A 27318-nucleotide genomic window follows, 5' to 3' on the forward strand; every position below is an offset into this window, starting at 1 on the left:
GAAAAGATGCTAATCCTGCCCTATGGTCACCTGAGGCAGAGACTGCCTTCCAACTTTTAAAACAGGCGTTTATTTCAGCTCCAGTCTTATGACAACCAGATCTGGATAGGCCGTTTCTAGTGGAAGTGGATGCGTCATCAGAGGCCATGGGTGCAGTTCTTTCCTAGTGTTATGATGATAAGAGTTCACCCCTGTGGTTTCTTCTCCAAGAAATTCTCTCCTGCCGAGAGAAATTATGCCTTTGGTGAACAAGAACTTTTAGCAGTAAAGTTAGCATTAAAAGAATGGAGATACCTGCTGGAAGGGGCCAAGTTTCCCTTCACTGTCTTCACGGACCATAGAAATCTTCTCTTCCTCAAGAATCTTCAGTGCGTGAGTCCTCGTTTGGCCCGATGGGCAATATTTTTTTCTAGGTTCCAGTTCACCCTGACCTTCCGGTCTGGAGCCCTTAATCAAAAGGCAGATGCCTTGTCCAGATCTTTCCTCTGTGATGACAAATCAGAGAATCAACAAAATACCCCTGTTTTGGAGTCAAGAGTCTTTGCCACCTTACAGTTACAGCCCCATACAGGGAAGTTCTTTGTGGCCCCGGAGTTAAGGAAGCAGCTCTTCACCTGGGCTCATTCCTCTTGCTTTGCAGGTCACTCAGGTACCCAGAAGACTTTGGAATTTTTAAAGAGAGGCTATTGGTGGCCATCCATAAAAGCAGACGTGTTGGAATTTATTTCTTCATGCTCTTCGTCTGCCCAGCATAAATCTTCACATCAGGCACCGGCTGGTGAGTTATTACCACTACCTATTCCATCACGTCCGTGGACGCATCTCTCCATGGACTTCGTCACGGATCTGCCTAATTATCAAGGGTTCACTACCATCTGGGTCGTAGTAGACCGATTCTCTAAAATGGCCCATTACATACCACTAAAGAAATTGCCTTCTGCCCCTGACTTGGCTCACTTGTTCGTTCAACATTTTTTCAGTCTCCATGGTCTTCCTGCTGAGATTGTCTCTGACCGTGGTGTTCAGTTCACAGCAAAATTTTGGAGAGCCTTCTGTTCTGTATTGCAAGTAAAGCTAAATTTTTCTACGGCTTATCACCCACAAAGCAACGGTTCCACTGAGAGGGTTAATCAAGACCTTGAGACCTTCCTGATGATTTTTATGACATGTTCCCAAGACAATTGGTCTGTGTTGCTGCCATGGGCTAAATTTGCTCATAACGCCTCCTACCCCTCTTCCACGAACCAAACACCATTCCAAGTGGTCTACGGCCTTCATCCTCGGGTCCCCGAATTTCAAAGCCTGCCCTTCTTTGATGTCCCAGCTGTAGAAGACACTGTACGGAAATTTGCTTCAATCTGGTCTCAAGTTCGTACTGACCTGAGAAGGCGTCCTCCCGTTACAAATTTCAAGCTGATAAGAGGCGTAGGAAAGTACCACGTATGGAAGTTGGAGACCAGGTCGGGTTATCCACCCGGAACCTACAACTTAGAGTACCATCCATGAAATTTGCTTCATCGGGCCCTTCTCCATCATAGAAATCATTAACCCCGTGGCTTATCGCCTTCATCTGAAAATGTACAATTCCTTTCATGTCTCCCTGTTGAAACCCCTGGTGCTAAACAAGTTCCACAGAGTCCTGCCTGCTTCTCCCCGTGTCCAGACTGAAAGGGGCGTAGAGTTTGAGGTCTCCCAGGTCTTGGATTCCGGTCTCCGCAGAGGACATTTGCAGTACCTACTGGACTGGAGGGGCTACGGCTCAGAGGAACGTTGTTGGACCGATGCCCGAGATGTCCATGCTACTGCATTCATCAAGAAGTTCCATGCTTCCCATCCGGAGAAGCTTGGTGAGTGTCCAGAGGCCACCCATAAGGGGGGGTGGTACTGTCATGGCCAGGGTTTCTCGGCATGGTAGTCACCGGGTATTACCTGTGAGGTTGATATGGCGGGGGGCCTCTGGCAGCGGTGCTGGTGTTTGGCGAGGAGCATTGGCTGCGCGTGGCTCTGTGCGGGCACATTGTCATTAGGCCTGGTGAGGTCTGGCCGGTGTTTCCGTTCCGTTGGCATGGGCGCCGCCATCTTGCCTGCGGCCATGTGATTCCAGCTGTCCAGTCCTGGTGGTTCATGTGCTCTTTCCAGTCAGTCACAGCGCGGCACTGAGTATTTAGGAAGGTGTAGAGCCTTCCTTCCTTTGCTAGTGCAACGTGTTTCTCAGCTGCGGCTGAGAGAGAGTACCTGTGCCTTACCTGCCTGCTTGTTACACACTTCTAGCCTGAACCTTGCCTGCTCCAACCTGCTGGACTTACCCTGCACCCTCCACATACATTTTCACCTGCCTGAGTACCTGAACCTGCTGTTCCCTGCACCTTGCCTCCCTTCACTCCCAGCTGGACTTCATTACCTCAGCCTGCATTTGTTACAGCTCACCATACCTGCACTCGTTACAGCTCATCATTCCTGCATTCAGTTACAGCTCATCATATCTGCATTCTGTTACAGCTCACCATAATTGTTTACTGGACTCTTCCTGCCTGTCACTATCTGGACATTTCCCATTAACCCCCACTACAGTTATCAAGTGCACTTTAGTGCTATACCTGGACTTTTTATTTGCCATTCCCATGTCTTTTAAGTCACTTATTAAAAACTCCACTTTTTCATTTAAGTCTGCTTCTGTGTCTGCTCCTATCACCACCCCGGGTCCACAACAAATTCAGAACCCCACATGGTGGGAACATGATCTTAAACAGTTCCTTTCATACTGGTATATAAAATATACATATAAATTTACACACATGTTTACCGGTCAACTTTGAGTAAAATGCTGTTTTTTTTAAACTTATTTCTGTGTATACTTGTCATTATGTACAACTGATTATTCCTATTCTGTGACCTGCTGTAAAGAAATATCTTAAAAGGAAAATAAAGCTAAGACGTAGTTTGGGTGGATCAAGGATGGGGCTTATTTTGTTCCAATATATGTAAATATATAATGGGGGAGGTATGACATTTTGTGAAATTAGTTTCTTGGCTGCATATTATTTATGGAATAAATGGGAGATATTCTATGAAAACTATAATCTTGGTAGGAGAGTTACAACCTTTCAATTAATATCATGTCTATGTGGCATATAATATAGTATTCAAAGCCTGGATCACTGTTCCCTCAAAAGGCTATTTAAAGTCTGTAACAATGCAGACGCCTAAAGGTAAGTACTGCTAACCTAACCCCTAACCCTCCCTCCCCGTTGCCTAAACCTAGCCTCCCCCACTAGTGCCTAAACCTAACCCCAGTACTTACCTTCGGGATTCCGGCGTCGGCATTCTGACCGCCGGAATTCAATCGGTCGGGATTCTAACCGCATCCCATAACACGTTGAGGCAGGGATCGTGTGGTATAACAAATCTGTTATGGAAGAACAAAACTATGTTTCATTTTTGCTTTGGTTTCTCTGATCTGGTCAGAGCCCTTTGTACTGTCAGCATGTGAAACTTCGTTTTCACAAGTGCAACCTCTGGAGGCAGCACAACTTCTTCTGAAAAAAAACTTTTATATAGAGATTTGTGCTTCAAACCCTTTTTTAATGTATCCTATTTTATATTTATCATGGTTTAGAGTGCCTGTAATAGAAACGGATATCTCCTGCAGTGCATGCATTCCCTGGTCTATCTCACCTAGATCCACTTAGCCTAGTCCTTTTCTGAACATAGATGTATAAGATTGGTACACCTGTTTCAGCTTGCTTGAGGTAGTAGAAGAATCAACCATTTAGGATTGCATTATTTATCATTGCACTTGTTTTGGTAATACATCCATTTCATTATATCTCCAGCAGTATTTTTGCTGTGTGGCTAATGTGTAGCTTCAATTTCACCTAATTTACGTAAGTTCACCCTATATAATATCACCTAAAGGGTACAGCAAATCACAGAGCTCTAATACACCATGGTCCAATATGGAGGTTGAAATTTATATTGAAGAGCCTGTCAGCAGATTTTCCGTTCTTATATGTTATTTAATTTATCTATTTCTCCTCTGTACTCTCTTAACCCTTAATTAGGCACATTATTTAGCAGTCTGGATGTTAGAGCTTGATGGCAGCTTGTATCGGTCACCTTTGTTTTAAGCACTCCCCAGGCTTGCTTGATGCTCTATCCTGTTCTGCAGCAATTATATAGTATAGGACTCTCACCTACTATTTTGTAATGTTATGCCCTTACCCATTCTTCTCCCATTTACATTTCTGACTTTACCTACCTTCACACTCCCGTCCTCCCTCTTCGCTCAACAAATGCAGGCTACCTCTCCTCATACTTGCCTATTCTCCCGAAAATCGGGTGGCGCGCCTGGCTCCCCGGAAAAGCAGGCAAGTCTCCTGGCTGGCCGCCTACACCCCCAGCCCTTCCCGCAACTCACAAACAAACCCCTGCAGGGGTGGGGGTGGGGGTGGCGATTATTAGATTAGCGCTGAATCTCATAATCATGACCCCGCCTTCTGCTTCACAATTACCAGTAATCTCAGCATTGTGTAGCAGGGGTAAGGCCAAAATTACGCAATCGCGTGGTCACTGCCCACGCTCTGCAGCTAATGCTGGTAAATATCCCTGGCTTTGCCCCATATGTTGCGCCAGGCAACCCCGGAGGGGGAAGCCAAAATTTTGGCAATGTCTCTCCTGCCAACTGATTACTGCCTCCCACTCCCGCCTCCAAGATTTTGCCCATGCTACTGCCTACCATTGGAACTCTCTACCTCTCCCCATCAGACTCTCCACCTCTTTACAAATCTTCAAACGGGCTCTCAAGACCCACTACTTCAACAAAGCCTCATTCTAACCCGCTGCTACATGGTCCTTCCTCCCTGTCTACCCCATCTATGTCACACCTGTTTGTCTGCCCCTCCCCATTAGAATGTATGCTCTCACAAGCAGGTCCCTCTACCTTCTTGTACTTCTCCTTACTTATACTTTCATCTACTCCTTACTCCCCACTAGGGCATCTAACACTTGGTTGCTTACTCCTTGTTGCTTATATGAGTGTTATGATCGCTAATGCAGCAATGTATATAAACCTTGTCCTCCTGCATTGTATTGTACTGTAAGTCACTGGTTTCTTGTTCACTTGTTTATGTAAGGCACTGCGGAACCCTTGTGGCGCCATATAAATAAGGATAAAAATAATGTTAAGGATAGGAGCGTTTTCAGTACTTGGGAGGTGAAACAAAGTAATCAGTGCTCACAAATTAGGGTTCATACACATGAGTGTTAAACAACATTAAAAATAGTCTTTTAAAAGTGCAAACAGAACCTTTTCCTCCTGCTAACAAGGCATCTGATGTTCTGATAGCTGAAATGCAGCACAGTGCACAATGGGGGAACTGTAAAAATTCTTCTAAATAGTACAGGTGGATAAGTAAGTTGCCTATAGCAACCAACAGGGGAGTATTTTAAAATGGGTGCAGGGTCCCCGGGTCCAGGTGAGGCCCACACCGCACCCATATTTTCTGGGTGTCTCAGCCCTGCACAAATGCCAGAAAATGGCCACCGTGGCCATTTCTCCGACAGTTTGCGCATGCACAGTGAGGAAATCGCTGGGAAAATGCCCGCTGCGACATTTTCCCGGCGACCTGCGCATGTGCAGTAGACTCTGGCCACAGATTATTACCCAGAGTCTACTACTGTTGCGGTCAGCCGTCAGTCTTCTGCCGACCGCCGGGGAGAGAGGAGGGTGCCCCCCGGGCGGGGAATACACATGGGCCCCCTCCTCTATTAATTCACCCCTGTCAACCAATCAGCTTCTAGCTCCTCATGTCCTTCATACCTCCACAAGCTTCGTGGACCTCTCACTGACCCCAAAATGCTTAACATGTGCTAATATCTAGCATGTACTCGAATACTGACTTCCCCATGTCACTCCCATCACCTGTACCCACCGACCACTTGCTGTGAGACCAGTGACCAACTACTATTAAGTATTATCATTATTATATGGTTTATTACAGCCCCTACCATTTAAAGCTGCACTGTAAATAACAACTAATGGACATTAATTCAAGATTTGTACAATCCTGCCATACTTCGCTTGTCTGTCAGCCAGGAATCCCAGAAATTCATCCCATGGAGGAAGAAGAGTGATCACATGGAAATCATTGCACTGCTCTCAATGGAAGGAGTTGTGTACTGCATCAATGATTTAAACAAGTGGTTCTCAACACCAGCCCTTACGTTTCTCCAACAAATCATGTATTGAGGAGTTTTGTCTGTGGAAGCAGGTGGGATACTTACTGACCCCGCAAAATAGATGACCACCTCTGTGCATAATTAAAGAACTCCATAAAACATGACCTGCTGCTGGTACTTCACTTGAGAACTCCCGTTTTAAACAATTTCTATGATGACATTATATAATTTGTATGAAAACCCCATACTACAGGACTGCATTTGGATTTATCAGGTTTAGGTTTTATTTAATACCATGGCACAGATTAGCTTCAATCTATAGGCTGATTCACAGCTGCACATTGCGAAAGACTCCAACTGGAGCACACGCCTCCTTGAGTATGCCCCTTGTTCTGATATGTCTGATCTAAGTGACTTTGGCTTAAATCACATTTGTGCTTATCGTACATGTATCATTTTATGATCCCCAGTTATTTTCTTGATTATACCTCTAGTGAAGCATTCATGATGATCACCGCTCTTTTACTTAACTGGACATATCCAAATAAACAATCCTTTGAGCCCTGCCAATGTGCATGCCTGGATTAAAAGGAAAAGTGTTTTAGTGCGGAATATCAAAATTTGCCCTTAAGCCAAAGAACATAACCACTTGTAATAACTGTCATAACTTGCTGTAAACATCACATGTAGTGGAAAATCATGATAGCTAAAAATAATTTAACTTGGGAAGTAGAGTCAGCTATTTGCCATTCTCAGTATGTGTGGGTTGGCATTTGTCAGCATGTGTCAATATGTCAAGTGTCCTGTAAGTAAAGTGTACTGGTCACTGCACCTTGCTGGATTATAAACCATGAGTGCATATCAGAAAGATATCTGTATGCCGCGTGTTGTGGATGGTAAGTCTGAAACACAACATGCACATGTCCATATTGTCATTCTGTATAGCAAGCGTTTGTGTCGATGGATAGTTTTAAATCGGTTGCTGTAATCTCCTTGTCAGGTGAGTACCCATGTATTACACTGTTTAACCTCTATTCTGTATGTATATAAACATCCACTACTTTACCTTTTTATATGTCCATGTCATAGTATTACACATGTTGACTATGCAAAGCAGCAGATAAGATTACAGATCTGCCCAGGAATAACATGTAAAAACAACTTGTTCAAATTTAATTGATAGAGCTGCTACTTGAATGTACTGTGACATTGGTTGGATTTTATATTACCGTACTATGAAAAATAATTAGAAATGCTATATTACATACAACTGTATAGTTTATTCTGTAAAACCTCCTTCCTGCAAGCAGTATTGAAATGTGCTTTGTACAATCTTTTTGTTTTGCGTACAGAAGGTAGTGGGAAATTACGGATTAATGTGCATGAGAAATACTCTGTGGAATTAGGGCCCTATTCAGAGATGTACGCTATGCCTATATGTACGCAGTTGAACGATTATCAGTAAACTGCGCATGCGTCAAGGTACATTAGTCATCACTCGCAGCGACCACTTACTTGTAGTATGATTGACAGTTGGAGCGATTGGAAGAGGAAACGGGGAGTGGCGGCAAAAACGGAGGCGTGTCGTGACTATTTTCCGAGCATGTGACGCAGGCTGCGCCTGTGAACCTGTACGCCAAATGTTTCCAAACAACGCCAATTATAGTCCACGTTTAAAGGATATCCATGCTTGAGCACAGGTGACTTAATTAGTACCTCAGTCAAAAGAAAAGTATGTGGTGTTTCTCTTCACGCAGCCATTCTGCGCAACCATAGGGTTACTCAGAAGGACGATTATCAAAAGTTTTGCGAACGAAGCTGCATGTAGACGCTTAGGATTTGTGAAGGTGCCTGCGGGCTCAATACTATTCCCAGAAGCATGGCATTAGTGTACATCTCTGAATCAGGCCCATAATGTTTTATCATAAACCGACTGAATCATGACGGATTCTGCACATTATATTTAGTACTTGCGATGTCCGCAAATTAATGCTAAAATTATATTACAAGGACTAAAAAAAAGGAGAAAAGTTAATGAATTTGTTTTACATTTATCTTTTCAATGTTCTTATTTATTTCCGTTTATCCTATTCAAAATCTACATACATCAAAATATTTAATAAAAATGTAACAGTAGTTCTGCCAAGTAACATCAGTAATATTAAACAATATAAATCTCTCTTTTTTTTTTTAACATTGAGTATCAAATAGTTTTTTACCAATTTGTATGAAGTTTTGTAATTTCTACTAATTTGTAGATGTGTCTGGTTATATTGAGACTTATGTTGACTTTTATGCTTTTACATTTAATATTAGTTTAATAACCCAGGGCTATTTATTGTATCACTCAGTGTGTAATACAATGGATTGCTTATGGTCTGACCCTATTTCACCACTGTGCTACTTACTGCTCAGTTTCTTCATATTGTGGCAACACACACCGTGTCCATGCCTCTGCACGTCACAGACCGTTCTATCTGCCAGTTAATATGAGCTCTGGTGTTGATCTCCTCTTCACTTAAGTGTCCACACTTACGCCTGCTCCTATGATACTTGATAGTCATTGCTCAGTGAAGCTTTCTCACTAACCCGCAATTGGCGGTGTGAGGGACGACATTGCTACTTAAACCATTCTTTCCCTGGGCCAAGCTCTTCTGACAAAGTCTTGGTGACAAAATGCATCTGGCGCGTTATTAAATTCCAGCTCCTGTTGCCATTCTGACACTTTAGCCTAGATCCAAACTTCCCTACTGCTATAATGAGTGAATCTGCACTGGGTCGATTATTCTTTGTGAATTTGGTGTTTTACAGATAAGAATTTTTTTTATTTTTGTATGAATATTCCTATTAGCGCTTTTACAGAGTGGTTCAGTAGTCTCTCTACATAGAGATCAGCAGTTTCTTGATTCCTGGATTGGTTGCCGTCATCCCGTAGAGTGGCCTCTGTGATCCCCCCGGGGCTGGACATGCCATCTGGCAGTTCTGGCAAATCCCAGAAGGGCAGATGGCAAGATGAGCTGGTCTGGCTGCTGAGATGCCCGGCTGAACATATCTTAAATAAGGGATTCCCTCCCAAAATGGTCACCACCACAAAGGAGACAATTAAAGTATAAAATGTATTGTAGATGTAATGTAGATGCAATGTAATGGCCACAGTGCTAATTATCAGAGGCGGCCTGGGCGGACTCCTCATTGGGTTTTTGGGCTGGCAGCTGGCCATCTGTGTGTGGTGCTTGGTCTCTCTCAGTATACTAACCGGTAACGATGGTCGCTCCTGTGTGGCCGCGTCATTCTCAATAGCAACTAGTACTGTTAATGACGCACGATCACATCTTCCTAGGCACCTTTTTTGTCACTCTATTGCTTTGTTTACCGGTGTTTGGCCCCTCCTGTGGGACCAGTCACCAATTAGCTGTATTCTTTTTCTCATGCCCACCCTTCCCCTTCTGTTTTCCATACCACACTACTTTTCTCCTCCTCCTGCCACTCACTTGTCTGCTCATCAGCCACTGATTGTTAGGTGTGCCTCTTGATCCATCTTCGGCAAAACTTTTTTAACTATTAATTAACGAATAACTGATTTATTATATTTTATACTATATAATAATATATATATAATATATGCACCACAAATTGAGGCAGAACAGGATGAAGGGGAGTCCGTCCCCAAAATATCCAGATGTCCAGTAAAGCACTGAATTTTCAGTAATCTTACAGTCTCTGAGTTCAACCTCTTTTTGTGGTTAATATGGGAGGGCACAATACTTTAGGAAGGCACAGGCAGCAAGATATTGGCTTTTTATTCTGAGTGACAGATTTTTTTTGCGTGTGGTCATGTCAATCTTCATAGCAGCCAATGTGGTTTCTATGGGAGGCTTCTTAATTACAGAATATACCAAGCTCCAGTATGCTTCACATTCCAGAGCTTGGCCTCAGTAGCTAATGCCATCTCCAGATGGCTCTAGCCATTATAGCCTATAAGCCACTATTTTCAATATTTGTAGGGAGAGGGAACTGTAGGATCCCTCCCCGGCAATGGGCGCTCGCATATGTGTAGTCAGCAGACTGTATGTGCAGTAGCACAGCAGGGTCCCGAAGGAGGATAAGAGCCAACCTAACGCATCGCAGGGGTGGGCTCTTAGCCTTCATGTGATATGTTCGTGTGATAGTAATTCTTATTGCCACCATAACAAATGATAATTATCGGGTCAAAACTTGATAATTAATAAATATTCCCCATAATATCGTTATTTCACAGTTTATTTCAGAATAAGTACATTTGTACTGAAGATCTCACAATTTAAAGCCTCTGAGACTGAAAGGGTCAAATCAACCAAACCTTTATTTGTTTCGCTTTGATTGATAATTTATTTTCACTATCAGCTGTATGTGAACATTTATAATAATATTTGTACTGTAGTTAATGGCATATTTAATGGAAGTAGAATATATGTTTGGTACTGTACATGGTTTATTATTTTCAGTAGTGTTATGGGGGTTTTGCTGTGACCTTTTTATGTTTACTAAGGGCATTTATAAGGAAGATGGAGAAGAGATAATGGGGATATGTATGAGTTGGTAGGCACAAGATATGCAAACAGAATAAAAGGGAGCCAGACAATATTGGTGCAGACAGTAAGCACCTGCTTTCTCCTCCAAAAGAGCCTTTTGAAGTTTGGTAAGCAAGCCCCTGAGTTTTTTTTTTAAGTCTAATAAGTCTACCTTATTTCTAAGTCTACCTTTCTGACAATTGGTCAGTGCATGCACACGTACTGTGTGTGGCATAATGTGCAAGGGGCACTATGTTGTGATGTGAATAAGGGACACTACTGTGTGGTGTAATGTAACAAAGGGGGCACTACTGCGTACTCTAATGTGACTAAGGGGCACTACTCTGTGGCATAAGTTTAATTGTGGGTACTGTTGTGTGGTCACGCCCCTTCCCAGTGAGACCACACCCTTTTTTTTTTCAACACACACCTGCTTGAGGCATGGAGGAGGCACCAATGCTCTTTATGTACACAGGGCACCAAAATGTGTAGTAACGGCTCTGCTTTGGTGTGCACAGATGTGTCCTCCTCTGTGTTCAGCACCCCTACCCTCAAACATTCCTACAATGAACAACAGGGCCAGATTAAGAGAGGGGCGACAGGGGCGGTCGTCCCTGTGCCCCCCACACACAGAGGGCCCCCAACACAGGGTCGGTGTGATAACAGGTGTCCAGTGGCTCTGTTACTGTATGCAGCAGCACAGTCAGTGCTGCTGCATACAACTCAGAGCAGCTCCCGAGTACTCCCTCTCATCGGCGTCATGTGACACATTACATTGGTGACACTGATGAGGGGACTAGGGAGCAGATCTGCCGGGAGGTCACGCCGTCACTCAGGTTAGTATACAGCGGCAGAGCAATAGGTTCAATGTGGTTTGGGCGTAGTTGGGCGGTAGGCTCTGGGTGGCTAGGGGGAATGGGGGGTGGTAGGCTCTGTGTAGCTAGGGGGAAGAGGTGTGGGTGGCTTTGTAGGCTCTGTGTGGCTTGAAGGGGCCCCCACAATTCTTAATTCGGCCCTGATTAACACTATCTAAGCTTCTACAACTGCTAAAGTAGGGCTTGGTCAATTGGGAAAATGCCTTTTCTTTTCTTTGTGACCAACACCAATGTCGTGCCAACTTTACCTAACAGTAACAGAAACCTACCAAATGTCTGACTGTGGCACGTTTGAACACCCTACAGGATGAGCTTAATACAGGGAATGATGTACACTTGTATGTTGTTCTAATATTAATTATATTTGTAAGAGCATAGTCTAAGAAGTGGGAGGAGTCAGGAATAGTAAGGGGAGAAGTCTATGCCTGGATCCCCCGATCTTGGTTTAAATCACTTTATTAGGGTGTTTTTTATTGATTTACTTTTAAGAAATTTGTGACAGAAACAACAAATGAAAGAGACTTAAACTAGGAAATAATTCTAAGCATAAGCAGCCAATAGCAAAATGGTGAGCATGTAGAAAAGAGTCCATAGAATGCATACATACGTAATCTACAGTGTAAAAATGTAAGAAAAATAACAAAAGGAAAATTATAAACTTAGAAACATCTAGAATGAGACATTTTGGGGTCAATCCAATTAGGTGTGTTTTGAGCGGTGTGAGTTGCTATTTTTTCTTTGTATTTGCATAGTGAATTCATTTTGCAATCCAATTAGCCACTCGCACTGAACCAGTCAGACTGATTTCGCATTTTTTCCATTCGATAGATGGGATGGAAAATTTTTATTTTAAGGTTAAAATGTCGGGACACTTTGCTGGACCTCTTGGACACCCACCTCTAATTAATAATTAGGCAATTTGGAATTTTCCAATTAGCTTAATTGGTAAATAATTACATGTCATTTTTTGGGGGTAAAAAAAAAAATTATCCTCAAAGTACCCCTAAATCAACTGTTTTTTGTTCGTTTAGGCACCCCAAATTTAAGTACAATATTTTTAATTTAAAAATAGTTTTTTGGTTTTTTTTTTAGTTTTTTTTCTAAGTACCCCCCCCCAAAAAATACACCTCCTTTTATTCCTACTTTTGAGATTAAATGAAAAAATATTGCTTTTTTTTTAAAAAAAGCACAGATCAGCCATTTGACACCATTTCAAAACCTACAGTATCTTCCTAATGCCCACAAACAGTCTTCTATACATTCCTGCTAACAAAATTATCAGTTTTGGGGGGTCCAGGATGCTCCCACTTCTTCATGCACTTCTCTCACATCTCATTTGGCAGTCAATTCGCAAACCTCCACTGTGAGTACCACGAATTGGCATTTTTAATTGGATTGGAGAATTCTCAGGATCACGCATTCGTGCGAAGTGTGCGAGTTTCTTGAAACAAACTCACAATTCACACCTAATTTGATTGTACCCATAGAGGAGTCAGACATAGTGAGGCAGCGGAGGCACCCACAAGCACAACTGAAATAGAACAACAAGAGCTGTGGGAAGAAGGCTCAAGAGCATATCTGGAGGTTTGTCGGAGGACCCAGACATCAAATTTAACAGGACACTGGGGGATATCCTATTAGCCGCCATAATGCCGCCTTTTTGCGAAAAATGACTTATTGTGCAACTAAGTATTTATTGCGCAAACCTATTAGCCGCAGAATTTGCGGGTGCAAATTCTCCATATAATTTTTTGCAAATTAGTTTTCACCACCTCCTGACCCGGTGAAAAGTTGTGGAAAATCCCTATTTTAAGGTAAAAATTCTTAAATAACAAGGAACGGGAATTTAGGTCGTACCAGGACATATAGGGTCACCCTTATTAATATTTAACTCCTATATTGAGTATATTATAAAGGGAAAGGGGTGCCACTCTGAGATACATAAGTGATATATAACAAAAGAAAGAAAAAGATTCCCTTGGATGAGTGCACAAAACCCTACAAAATAAATCTAAAACTTGACCTTTATTATTGTTAATTTAATAACCACAAATGTGGTATAATAAACATAGCAAAATCCAAAACCAAAAATATGAAAAATAAATAAATATTTAAAATGTTATAGTGCTCAGTTCCTAAATGTCTCAAATAAAACTAAAATAGTAGTATTAAACTGTGTATAGTACCTATATTAAATTGTTCAATGACATGCTAAATTATCCCTGGAAGATCCAGTGATGTCTGTGTCTTGTGTAATAGATCACTAATGGGTTAGATTACTATCCTCACAGTTAGTTCAAAAATATTGTATATACACAACTCATGTCTCTCTTAGCCAGCTTAAAATTTATGGCATATACGCACACATACACCACAAGTGTCAAAGCCGACTTATATTTGGACAATCAATAGGTTAAATTAATACCCTCACAGTAAGTTCAATTTCATTGGAGGTGTGTGTGTGTGTGTGTGTGTATATATGTGTGTATATATATATATATATGTACAGTCAGGTCCATAAATATTGGGACATTGACAGAATTTTCAGATTTTGGCCTCTATTCACCACCACAATGGTTTTGAAATGAAACAAACAAGATGTGCTTTAACTGCAGACTTTCAGATTTGATTTGAGGGTAATTACATCCAAATCGTGTGAACGGTGTAGGAATTACAACAGTTTCAATATGTGCCTCCCACTTTTTAAGGGACCAAAAGTAATGGTGTGAGCTATTCCCTCATTATTTCATTATCAATTAAGCAGGTAAAAGGTCTGGAGTTGATTCTAGGTGTGACATTTGCATTTGGAATCAGTTGCTATCAACTCTCAATATGAGAGCCAAAGAGCTATCACTATCAGTGACGCAAGCCATCATTAGGCTGAAAATTCAAAAGAAACCCATCAGAGAGATAGCAAAAACATTAGGTGTGGCCAAATCAACTGTTTGGAACATTCTTAAAAAGAAAGAACACACCGGAGAGCTCAGCAACAACAAAAGACCCCAAAGACCACGGAAAACAACTGTGGTGGATGACAAAAGAATTATTTCCCTGGTGAAGAAAAACCCCTTCACAACAGTTAACCAAATCAAGAACACTCTACAGGAGGTAGATGTATATGTGTCAAAGTCAACAATGAAGAGAAGACTTCACAAGAGTGAATATAGAGGGTTCACCACAAGATGCAAACCATTGGTGAGCCACAAAAACAGGAAGACCAGATTAGAGTTTGCCAAACAACATCTAACAAAGCCATTACAGTTCTGGAACAACATCCTATGGACAGATGAGACAAAGATCAACTTGTACCAGAGTGATGGGAAGAGATGAGAAGGAAATGAACTGCTCATGATCCAAAACATACCACCTCATCAGTGAAGCATGGTGGTGGTAGTGTCATGGCGTGGGCATGTATGGCTGCCAATGGAACTGGTTCCCTTGTATTTATTGATTATGTGACTGCTGACAATAGCAGCAGAATGAATTCTGAAGTGTTTCGGGCAATTTTATTTGCTCATATTCAGTCAAATACTTCAGAACTCATTGGACGGCGCTTCACAGTGCAGATGGACAATGACCCGAAGCATACTGCATAAGCAACCAAGGAGTTTTTTAAGGCTAAAAAGTGGAATGTTATGCAATGGCCAAGTCAGTCCCCTGACCTGAATCCGATTGAGCATGCATTTCACTTGATGAAGACAAAACTGAAGGGAAAATGCCCCAAGAACAAGCAGGAACTGAAGACATTTGCAGTAGAGGCCTGGCAGAGCATCACCAGGGATGAAACCCAGCGTCTGGTGATGTCTATGCGTTCCAGACTTCAGGCTGTAATTTCCTGCAAAGGATTTGCAACAAAGTATTAAAAAGTGAAAGTTAGATTTAGGGTTGTTTAGTTTGTCCCATTACTTTTGGCCCCTTAAAAAGTGGGAGGCACATATAGAAACCGTTGTAATTCCTACACCGTTCACCTGATTTGGATGTAATTACCCTCAAATTAAATCTGAAGTCTGCAGTTAAAGCACATCTTGTTTGTTTCATTTCAAAGCCATTGTGGTGGTGAATAGAGGCCAAAATCTGAAAATTCTGTCAATGTCCCAATATTTATGGACCTGACTGTAATATATAGATATATAGATATATATAGATATATATATTATGACCAATGTCTCCTTTAGCCAGCTCGAGTTACGGCATACACGGACACATTCACTTTAATTTGTCCCTTATTAGTGTGCCCCTCCAGAGCCGGCAGCGTGCTGTATGGTGGCGGGCTGGCCGCGTTTATAAGCCGCACTGACTCTGCAGCATCGTGCGGCAGGCAGTCACTCCCGTCTCACGGCTATTATGAACAAGACTTAAACAACACTATTAACATGATCTCAGTACACACACAGTATTAGTACTGGACATATCGGAACTGGCACAATTAAAACGCCAACGCGCATTTCGCTAATGTTTTTCAACAAGCATTAGCTTGTTGGTAAAAATGTTGCGACTAGGTTCAGATCCTCTAGGACACCCTCCTTAATGAATAATACCCCTATTACACCAGAGCAAAAACCTGGGTTTTTGCTGGGTCTACCCGGGTTGCATCTCAGCTAAAAGGGTCCCTGAAAAATAACCCAGGTCAAGTGACCCGGCAATCCAACCCAGGTAGCTACCAGTGTCGAATCCAGGATGGACCGGGGTAATGGTGCAGTGTAAACGGCGGAATCCAGGTTATCTGACCTGGATCATGACTAAAATGAGCTGGTTGGTGGTTGTGGAGCAGTCACCTCCCACTATTTATGACCTCACAAGTTTAGCAGGGCAGACCCAGGTTCAGTGTGAACGGGGCTGACCAGAGAATAACCCAGATTGATGGTGCTGTGTATTACGGTGTCTGACCTGGGTTGGAACCATGTCTGGAAAAAACCCAGGTCGGACCCGAGTTTTTGGTGGCAAAAAAGGTATTATTAGGCAAAAAAAATTTAATTAGTTTAATTTGGGCACTAATGAAATCCCATTTTTTTGGGAGAAAAAGTGCAAATTGCAGAGAAATGGGTTAATTGATGTGGGACAGGTATATGAATGGAACATGTGTTTTTATGATTGCACGTGGGTGTTGAAGGCATATTTTTAATGTTTTTTAGTTTAATTTTAAAAGTGGCTTTAAATAACACAAATATATACTTTTAGGCATTTTTATGCACCTCTAATTTAAAAAAAACATTTATTTCTACTTCAGGGTCCATAGGGGGTCCATAGGGTTGACCTTGGGGTATAGCTGGATCTGGATCTATGGGCACCACGCAGTTAAAGCTTTAGCTGCTCCCAGGGTGCACTTGGGTCCATCCTCCTCTATACCCCGCCCCTGAGCCACAGGCACCTCAGTTTTAGTTGGTGCCCGGCCGGAGTCGGGTCACCCTGGCGCAGTGGGGCTGCAGGAGCAGCCCCCAAAACCTTTTTCTTTTTCTTTTTATAGTTAGTTTAATTTAACTATTTTACTAGGATCTTTAGAGCGGCAGCGACGGACTGTCTATACAGACGTCCAAGCTGCCGCTCCTACTCCCCGCTGGTGCCCTGACGCCAGTGCCTATCTGGGGATCGCGGCGGGACCCCAGAGCCTGTACTAACAGGGCTCTGGGGCTTTCCCTGGACTGCTGCTGGAGACGCTGGGGAGAATAAGGTAAGCCGCGAATCGCTGATTAGCAGCTGCTCACGGGTTCCTCTAAATGCAGTCCGATGCCCCCGGTTCTGGGGGACAGACAGGGGGTGCTAGCGGTGGCAGCAGGCTCCCCCTCCTTGGAGGCATACCCCGTGAGACCACTAGACCACCAGGGTAAAATACGCGGCAAGCGGGAAGCCGGCAACCCTGGGGTTAATAGCTAGCCAGGGGAGGAAGCCTTCCCTGTTTAGCGGCTCCTCCCCTCAGCTCAGCGCGCCTTTCAGCACGCAGTCTGGCGTCCCTGAGCTGAAGATTACTCGGCCACTCCTCCTCTGAGGTCTCTGGCAGCCATTTTCTCTAGGTGGCAGCGCTGATCTCTCAGTGAGCATGCGGACCGGTCCCCCTGTGTACTTCTCACCCGCTAAAGGACAGTGTACACAGCACTGTAGCTCTCCCAGACACTGAAACTGGGCGGTTGAGTGTAGTGAAAAGTGCAGTGAGTATATCTTTTTGCATGGTATGTGACTTTTGCTAGTGCTGCCTATCTGTGCTTATTCCACTTACTGTCAGCTTATACCTATCCCTTTCCTTCTCCTATAAGGCCCTAAAGGTGTGTGGGGGAAGGGCGTTTTTCTACAAACCTCACGTATATAAATAAAGTATTGGTGTGGTCAGTGACATACAGTTGTGTGCGACACAGTGCCATATTGTGGGCTGTTGTTTAGCACACAGGTGAGTGCGCCGGTGTGGCACTATTCTTCTCGATTGCCAGAAATATATATATATTTCTACAATATATTTTGTCATGTCTGAGGAGGAGATTGAGCACTCCGCGGCTCCAGTGTTATTCTTCTGCAGACGCTGTGGATAGGGAGGATTTATCACAGGATGGCCTGTGCGGATGGTGCCAGTTGGTACCTGGCCCCTCAAAACCCCCTATGTCGCAGGAACCACCATGGGCGATGTTTTCTCAAGTGCTGGTGTCTATTGCGGACCGTGTGTCGGTCCCGACTGCTGTCCCTACCAGGGCGTTGCCCCAGCCTACCCTCCCCCATTCCCCGGGTGTCCCGCAATTATTGCAGAGTCCCCCTGGGCCTCAGCCTGTTAGTCATTATGCGGGGTTACCTATGTATATACAGTCTACCCCTGTGACGCAGCAGTCTGTGGTGCCTTTTCAGGCCCCTGGGGCGGCTCCCCCTCCATGGGTGGATGTGCTCTCCAACTCGGTCCAGAGTTTGGCGGCCACGTCTTCGGCTTTTCAGTCGATGCTGCAGAGTGACATACCTTCAAGGAAGTCTAAATGCACTATAATGGCACAAGCCGCGCATTTCACAGCCACCGAGGTGTCCTCAGATGGTATGGAAGTACATGATGACACCGCCTCGGTCCACGAGGTGGATACTGTCCTCCATCAATGTGCGGGCTCTGGTTAGGGCAGTGCGAGCCATTCTTCAAATTGAGATTGAGGCACCAGCCCCTAAGTCTAAGTACCCTAGTTTTAAAAAGGTTAAGGTGACTTCTGCAGTGTTTCCCCTGTCTGATCAATTGACGGATCATGTGGCGGTGGCTTGGCAGGCGCCCAGTAAGAGATTCCAGCCACAGAAGCGGTTGGCGTCTAATTATCCATTTCCTGAGGCGCATTGTAAAAAATGGGAAACCCCACCGGCAGTGGATTCCCATGTCACTCGCTTAATCAGGAGCTGCCATTACCGTCTAGATCCTCGCTGAAGGATCCCACGGACAGGAAGGTTGAGACTTGCCTAAAGTCCATTTACTCTCTCTCAGGGGCAGTAGCCCGGCCGTTCATGGCCATCTCCTGGGTGGCAAAGGCCATTGAGGGTTGGTCCAATGCATTAGAGGATACTTTTCCAGACAATGCTCCGGCTGTCCAGAGAGCGTTGTTAGGACAGATTAGAGATGCTGCTTCCTACATTGGAGAAGCATCTTTAGATGCTAGTCCGCTGACTTCTAGGGTTTCGGCGGCAGCAGTGTCTGCTCGCCGATCCTTGTGGTTGAGGTCCTGGAGAGCAGACGCTGATTCAAAGAAAGGCCTTGAGGCCTTACCCTGTAATGGAGAATTACTATTTGGACAAGATAGTAGATACCCTGGTGAAATCTAAGTCAGCTTTCCTCCCTTCAGCTACAACACCGGCTAGGGTTCGAAGCTCGACCGTTCACTCTTTTTGGGTTCAGGGCAAGGCAAAAGGTCAGTCCTTCCCGAGGCAGTCGGCAGCTAAGACCGCCTCTAAACCCAAGAGGCAAACCTTGAGTGCTAGGCGCCCTTCTTCCAAGCAAGAAGATAAGCCTTCTGCCTGATGGGACGGTCCTCCCTCTGGGGGACCCCAGAGTGGGAGGCCGGCTTCTTCAATTCGCCCAGTGCTGGCACAATACCACCACAGATGCCTGGGTTCGAGAAGTGGTCTCTCAGGGCTACGCCCTGTCTTTTCGGCACAGACTGCCCCACCAGTTTTTCTGCACAAGTCCTTCGCAGGACACCACCAAGGCTTTACAGATTCAGGTAGCTATAGAGACCTTACTGACAGCAGGGGTCATTGTACCCATACCACAGACTCAACGTGGGATGGGATATTACTCTAAGCTGTTTCTGGTGCAGAAACACAATGGGTCTCATCGCCCCATCCTCAATTTGAAGTCTCTGAACAAGTTCCTCAGAGTTCCCAAGTTCAGGATGGAAACTTTGCGTTCCATCATTCTGGCGATGGAACCAGGGGATTACATGGTCTCCCTGGACATCCAGGACGCCTACCTCCATGTTCCTATAGCAACTTCACACCAGCAGTATCTGAGGTTCGCTATATTACACCATCATTACCAGTTCAGAGCTCTACCTTTTGGCTGTTACCGTATCTGCATGACTTCCTCTTGCTGGCAAGCTCCCCGGAGGTACTGCTCCATCATCTCGTCCTGACGATCGCTTGTCTACAAGTGCACGGGTGGTTGATAAACTGGGGAAAGTCCTCCCTGATTCCATCGCAGCGGATGGTTCATTTGGGGGTCCTGCTAGACTCTCAGCAAAGGATTTTTCTGACTCCGGAAAAGGTCTCCTCCCTACAGCTGCGGATACACAGTTGCCTGAGCAGCGGTCAAGTGTCGGTACACTCAGCGATGAGAGTTCTGGGGTCCATGGTGTCTGCATTCGGCATGGTGGATTTCGCCCAGTTCCATTCCAGGCCCCTACAGAGGCTGATTCTATCGGAATGGAACGGGTTACCACACAGGATCCGGTCTCAGATGCTGGTGTTGTCCACGGAAGTACTTCTGTCCTAAGTGTGGTGGCTTCAGACAGCTCATCTTCTCGAAGGGCACCCCTTTTGGATCCCGGACTGGGTTCTGCTCACGACAGATGCCAGTCTTCGGGGTTGGGAGGTGGTAACTGGCTCCTTGTCACTTCAGGGCCGCTGGACTGCGGAGGAAGCGTCTCTCCCCATCAATATTCTGGAGCTGAGGGCTCTGTACAGGGCCCTTCACTCGGCCGGCACCGCTCTTCAAGGAAGGGCAGTACAGGTGCAATCCGACAACGCCACCACGGTGGCGTACATCAATCACCAGGGACGAACTCGCATCAGAGCTGCGATGGTGGAGGTGTCCCGCATCCTAACTTGGGCGGAGTGCTACCTTCCAGCGATCTCAGCAGTCTTCATTCCCGGAGTCCTCAATTGGGAAGCGGACTTCCTCAGCCGTTACAACGTGCATCCCGGGGAATGGTCGCTTCATCCAGAGGTATTCCAACTACTCGAGGACAAATGGGGACTGCCGGAGCTGGACCTGATGGCCTCCCATTACAATTGCAGGTTGCCCATGTACGAGTCAAGGACAAGGGACGCCGGCGCCAGTTTGGTGGACGCACTGTTGGTGAAGTGGACGTTTCAGCTGGCATACGTTTCCTGCGATATCCCTTCTACCTCGGGTCCTGCGCAAGTTCAAGCAGGATGGAGGCACAATGATTCTGGTGGGCCCTGTGTGGCCAAGACGTCCTTTGTACTCCGACCTGCGGAGCCTGTCCATTGACGCTCTGTACCTTCTTCCTCAGTGGCGGGACCTGTTATCTCAAGGGCCTTGCCTTTACCTGGATCTGGGTCGTCTGTCTTTGACGGCGTTGGCTCTTTAGGCAGCCGTCCTAAGGTCCCGGGGCTTTTCGAGCTCAATTGTTACTACCATGCTGAGGGCTCGCAAGCCTGCTTCCGCACGAATCTATCGCACACTTACTTTCAGTGGTGTGAGTTTAGAAGCTATTATCCTCAGATATTCAGGGTTTCAAGAATTCTGGCTTTTCTTCAGTCGGGTCTGGACTTAGGTTTACGCGTTGCCTCACTGAATGTGTCGGCTTTGTCGGTATGGTTTCAACGCAGGATTGCTACCTTACCGGACATACACACCTTTTTCCAAGGTGTTCTGAGAATTCAGCCACCCTTTGTGCCTCCTGTGGCCCTTGGGATTTGACTGTGGTTCTTCGGGCTCTGCAGGGTCCTCCTTTCGAGCCCTTGGAGTCGGTGGAGCTCAAGTGGCGTTTTCCTCCTGGCAATTGCTTCAGCCAGGAAGGTGTCAGAATTGGGAGCGCTTTCTTGTCGTCCCCCTTTTTCTGGTATTTCACCAGGACAGAGCAGTGTTTCACACTCGTCCTGAATTTCTGCCTAAAGTGGTTTCCAAGTTCCACATAAATCAAGAAATTGTTGTTCCAGCCTTTCAATCACCTGATCTCTCGGCTGGGGAGGCTACCTTAGATGTTGTCTGGGCTCTCAGGGTTTATGTGGACCGGACGGGTTCCATTAGGAAGTCAGATTCGTTACTTGTCTTCTTTGGTTTTTAGAAGAGGTGTTATCCTGCCAACAAACAAACTTTGGCCCGTTGGCTTCGTTCTGTTATTTGTGAGGCTTATACGCAGGAAGTTTACCTGTTCCAGCCTTTGTTAAGGCTCATTCCACTCGGTCTGTGGGTCCTTCTTGGGCTGCTAGCCATGGCGCCTCTGCTGTTTAGCTCTGTAAGGCGGCCACCTGGTCTTCCATTCAAACGTTTTTGAGGTTCTATGCATTTGACACCTTTGCCTTTCAGGATGCATCCTTTCTGCTCAGGAGCATCCCCGCCCTTAGTTGAACTGCTTTGGGACATCACCAAGGTCAACCCTGTGGACCCCTTATGGACCCTGAAGTAGAAAACAAGAGATATGTTAAGAACTTAGCTTTGTTATCTCTGTTTCTACGAAGTCCATAGGGTCCACAGGGCACCCGCCCTGACGCACCTGGCTTCATATGGGCTGTGTGGCTGGTCACCGGTTTTCCGTCTCCCATTTCTGAAGTATGGTTTCTTGTGTGTTCCAGTCATCCTTCTCTCTGTTTGGTCTCCTCCTCCGGCCGTGGCTGCTTACCAACTGAGATGCCTGTGGCTCGGGGGCGGGGTATAGAGGAGGATGGACCCAAGTGCATCCTGGGAGCAGCTAAAGCTGTAACTGCGTGGTGCCCGTGGATCCAGATCCAGCTATACCCCAAGGTCAACCCTGTGGACCCTATGGACCCTGAAGTAGAAACAGAGATAACAAAGGTAAGTTTTTACCATATCTCTTGTTTTTGCAAAAAAGCACTTGTTTTCTATCATTATTTGACTATTTGAGAAAAAATCTTTTTATTATGGCCACTAATACACTACTATTCTGTTACCCTATATCAGTTTGCTTTTTATTGGGGTACAGGGGATTTTCCCATTTTCACATACTTATCACAGGTAAAACCAGCAAGATGTATCGTGTGAATGGCGCATCGCGACTTTTGCAATTGGATGCATAGATGCTATAAGCAAAAGTATCGCATGATGTGTGCGGTAACTTAACGCGCGACAGGTTATCGCTTTATTGCGCATAATAAGATATCCCCCACTATCTTTTAAAATACATAATTCACTTATGAGAGATTGTGACATTAACCAAGGCCACCCAATAAGAAAAGAAGGCGCATGTGGGGCCATCCAAGTCCAGGCAATACAGACTCTAGCTAACACAGGCCCTGATTCAGAGCCAGACGCTCTGACAGAGCGCTCGCTCTGAATCAGGGCCGGGCTATTTTTTTTTTAGAACGGCCTACTGGCTGCTCGCATAGCTGTGGGTGACCACCCACAGCAATAGCGAGCGGCCTGGAAGATGGTCAAGACCATCGCGACCATCGGGCTTGCGATGAGACCCTTGTGGTAGGGTCTCGTTGCCACAAGCCCCAGAGAGATTTCGGCTTTAACAGAGCAGAAATGTCTCCCACTGACATCACTCGTGAAGTCAGTGTGGCCGCCCCAAACGGAGGCGTTCACATGGGAACGCCTCCGTTTGGGCAGCCAACCCCCCGGCCCGCCCACCAAAGGGGGCGTGCTGTCACTCAACATCGACAGCACGCCCCCTTTGGTACGAGACCCGGAGCGACGGAGTGCCCGTCGCTATCCGGGTCTCGCGCATGCGCATGACGGAGCCGGCTCCATCGTGCGCATGCGCACTCGCCCACCATCGACACGGTTGCGAGCGCACAGCGCTTGCGACCTGGTCAGAATCAGGCCCACAGTACTAAAGCCGCATACACAATAGATGATATATATAGACGATAAACTATCGTACAACAATATCATTCAACGATATATAATTTAGTGTGTATTAAGTGAACAACCAACGATGCACACTCCCACGTGTCGTTAACGATGTCTTTTGCCGTCCGTAAATGCAGGCCAGTCTGACTATATCGTCAAGAATTGCCTGTTCAGAGATGTGGCAGGATGACTTCACTCAAATATATCTTTAAAGATATCTTTCAGTGTGTACACTCAATATCGTTAGTCCTTCACTATAGAAAGTTCAACGGAAATCTTTCACCAATATCATTCATGCAGCACATTGTCTGGTGTGTATTAGCCTTAAAGTACCCCACACACTGGACAACTTGCAAAAGTTGCGATGTCGTCAGCGATATCCCTTGAACTCCCCCGGACAACTCACCAGCACTCCTGGACAGACAATATCTTACTAAACTGTACAATGTAATTAACGACCTTTTGTGTGTCCTTAATGAGTTCCAGTGCATCGTCAAGGAGATTTCCAGATCTTACCTGCAGTTTTCGAGCAAATCGTGCCAAAAATCGTCTAGTGTCTGGGCACCTTAAGAGATTACTAACATAATTTTTCAAATAGGAGTTCAGGGAATCAGCTAGACCGAGACCTAAGTAATAAATATAATGATCAAACAGGGGAATCCTAATCTCAGTCCTACCCACACAATCCAAACCTACTTGATTTTTACCTGTGTAGACACTTGAAAGCCATGGTGAACCAGGAAAATACGAAACATGAATCACTAAAGGAAAGCATTTGAAAAGCAATTTTGTGCATAACACCAGATGCATTAATAAATGGGAGAGTGGCATATGTATTTCTTTTCTAAGTAATGGCTTGGTAACTAAAAATCGCATTAAAAGAGTTTGATGGAAAAAAGTTTTCATATTATTTGCGCATGGCCGACTATGGGATGATCACTACATATGCAGTAATAGAACCGCAAGACCTCATCTCAAGATAGGACAGAAAACGAAAGGAGTATACCCAAGTAACAAGGCCGTTTGCTGTCAAATACAGCAAGTTATGGGAGTAGATATGTGCAATAGGATTATTACTCATTACCCTCATTCAATCAAATATTTTTCCAAAGGATTGCGTACAAATATGGCGAGAAATCAAACATAAGTTTACTAGAATTAAAAGCGGGAATTGCATTATTTCAAATGGGCGAAAATACCCAAAAAAGTGAAAGGCCTTCTAATTCTAATGTGGATACATCAGCAAAAAGTGGGCAGAAGGTTGTACCTGAAATAAGATTGGATGGAGCTAACATTATCCCCCCAAAAAATGGATCTTAAAAACCCTCCACGATGCTGCGACAAAAACTGTACAAGACGCACTTGCTACATTTGCAGAAAATGCAAAGATTCCGGAATGTATGGTATCATTTCATACTTAACCGCCACCAAAGACCAATGTACACACATGTGGCCTGTTAATTTTTCCAGCATTTCGCCACTTTTATATAAAAAATTTTTTTGTGAACTTGTTATTTATGATCTGTTCAATAAAATGTATTAAAAAAAATTATAATTTATTATATATCGCTAACATTTAAAAATTCGTCCCTGAAGACGTTAATGCCCAGTAATAGCATTGACAACAGTTGCATATTTTCATAGAAATATGCAAACAGCACTAAATCAACTGTATTTATGGCAAATGATATGCCAGTGGTCATGCTAGCAATAGTTCTGCCCAGCAGTAGTAATTGCAGGTGATGTCTTAGGTGACCTAGACAGATGTAACTGTTTTATTGTTGGTTAGTTGCTCATATCTAACCTGATCCTGCTGCCCCTATAATGCCCCTATAACCAGAGATGAAGGTGAGCGCCATATACCTTTACTGCCCTTTTGATGCAATGTGCAATGCCATTGCAGATGAGAGAACAGCATCGCAGACAACATTATTGTTGGCAGTGGAGGTAGAGGACCAGTGTCACATGAAAAGGTGACTGGGCCTCACTCCCTTGGTGCCTGTAGCGCTAATACCGTAAGACTTGAAATGCAGGTGTCTGCATCTTCTGTCCTTGTAATTTCACCCCATAATGATATCACCTGAAACAAGGTGCTCATTACACATGCACGATGCTATGTGGTGTCATTTCCTATTGTGTATTTATATTATGGTTGCAACTCTCACTTTGCTCAATCTGTCTTTCTTTTATGTGCTTTTAGAGAAAACAAGAAAGGAAATGACTGCCAAAGGTTCCACTGGTGTGGAAGTAATTCTCTATACACTAGAGGTGAGGGGCCTTTATTCTGTGTGTGCATTTTGGTGTTCACACTCCTTATATGGTGACTGCTCTATTGTGCAATCGTTTTTCTAGTAATTTATAGAATTGCCTATAGTTTTTACTATCTATTAATCTACGTGTTATATTAATGCATATCAAGTATTTCAAATTTATATTTACATTAATGTAACGTTGGCTACAGTAACAAACCATTTTTATACCTGCAGAATACCAGGGATCTACAGACAATATTAAATATTGTAAATATTCTCAATGAATTAATGTCAGCTGGTAAGTTACTTTATTCATTCCCAAGATAGATATACTCTCTATTTGGAGCTTATCTGTGAAAGGTATAAGACATCTAGTTTTGGAAGGCTCTTCGCATTACGCAGAAACTTTGTATTGCTGTTTAAAAATTGATTTGTAGGTTGGCTAATGGCTATTTATTTAGTGTATTAAATACTTGTGCATATTATGGAAAAGTATCTGGTTAAAGGGGGTGGTCAATCTTCAGATGATTTTAATTGATTACAAACTACATGTCAACTTCCTACTTTTGCTAAATATATTATTATTTTTCTGGCATACTATCAACCATGGGTCTGAAGCTGAATTGGGCACATATGTGTCCAATAATTAATTAAGCTCTAAAAATCTACATGAAAAAATATAATAATTTTTCGAATATGCAGAGGAGTACGTATCGCAAAGTGCATCCAGCTCTGCATAAGTAGTATGTGCGCCAGGCTTATGTCAGGCAGCATACATACACCAAGATCCATTTATACACACCCAACTAGGTCATTAAGATGAGAAGCTTTTTAACATTTGTTTTGATATCAGAAAACACAATCACTATTAGGTTTGATTTAAATAAAAAACACCCACTCTCTATAATACAAAAAATATAATGTTATGGATTATAAAATACGCCAACGGAATGTTATGTACGATCAATGAAGAAAGCACTTGGCTTCATTGGTAAATCCGTAATCAGCCAATCAGAGGCAGCTAGCTAGTGCATCTTCACAGTTGGTGTGTACTTGCACCAGCCATTAAGCACCCACAATTGATACAGCTCATGACAGACATATGCATGCCGTCACTGTAATATAGTCCGACCAGACCAGACAGGATTTATGCCCTGACAGTCCAATTCAGTGAATATTAGACGCCTCTTTAAGCATCTTCAGGTCTCCCACCAGGAGGAGTCCTCCGCAGTTATTGTTTT

General features: G+C 44.3%; 1 protein-coding gene across 5 annotated transcripts in view; it reads left to right on the forward strand.

Annotated features, from left to right (window-relative positions):
• The window catches only part of AGTPBP1 (ATP/GTP binding carboxypeptidase 1), a 198390-nt gene that overhangs the window by 63940 nt on the left and 107132 nt on the right, over positions 1 to 27318 (forward strand). For 3 of the 5 annotated variants that reach the window (XM_088470094.1, XM_088470093.1, XM_088470092.1), the window contains exons 4-5: positions 26026 to 26093; positions 26312 to 26375. In XM_088470094.1, coding sequence (XP_088326220.1) covers positions 26026 to 26093; positions 26312 to 26375 — 132 coding nt within the window. The other 2 variants (XM_088470095.1, XM_088470096.1) reach the window with 2 other exon arrangements.

Source organism: Taudactylus pleione, unplaced genomic scaffold, assembly GCF_031769625.1.
Source record: "Taudactylus pleione unplaced genomic scaffold, aTauple2 ptg000095l, whole genome shotgun sequence".
NCBI classification, from domain to species: Eukaryota; Metazoa; Chordata; class Amphibia; order Anura; family Myobatrachidae; genus Taudactylus; species Taudactylus pleione.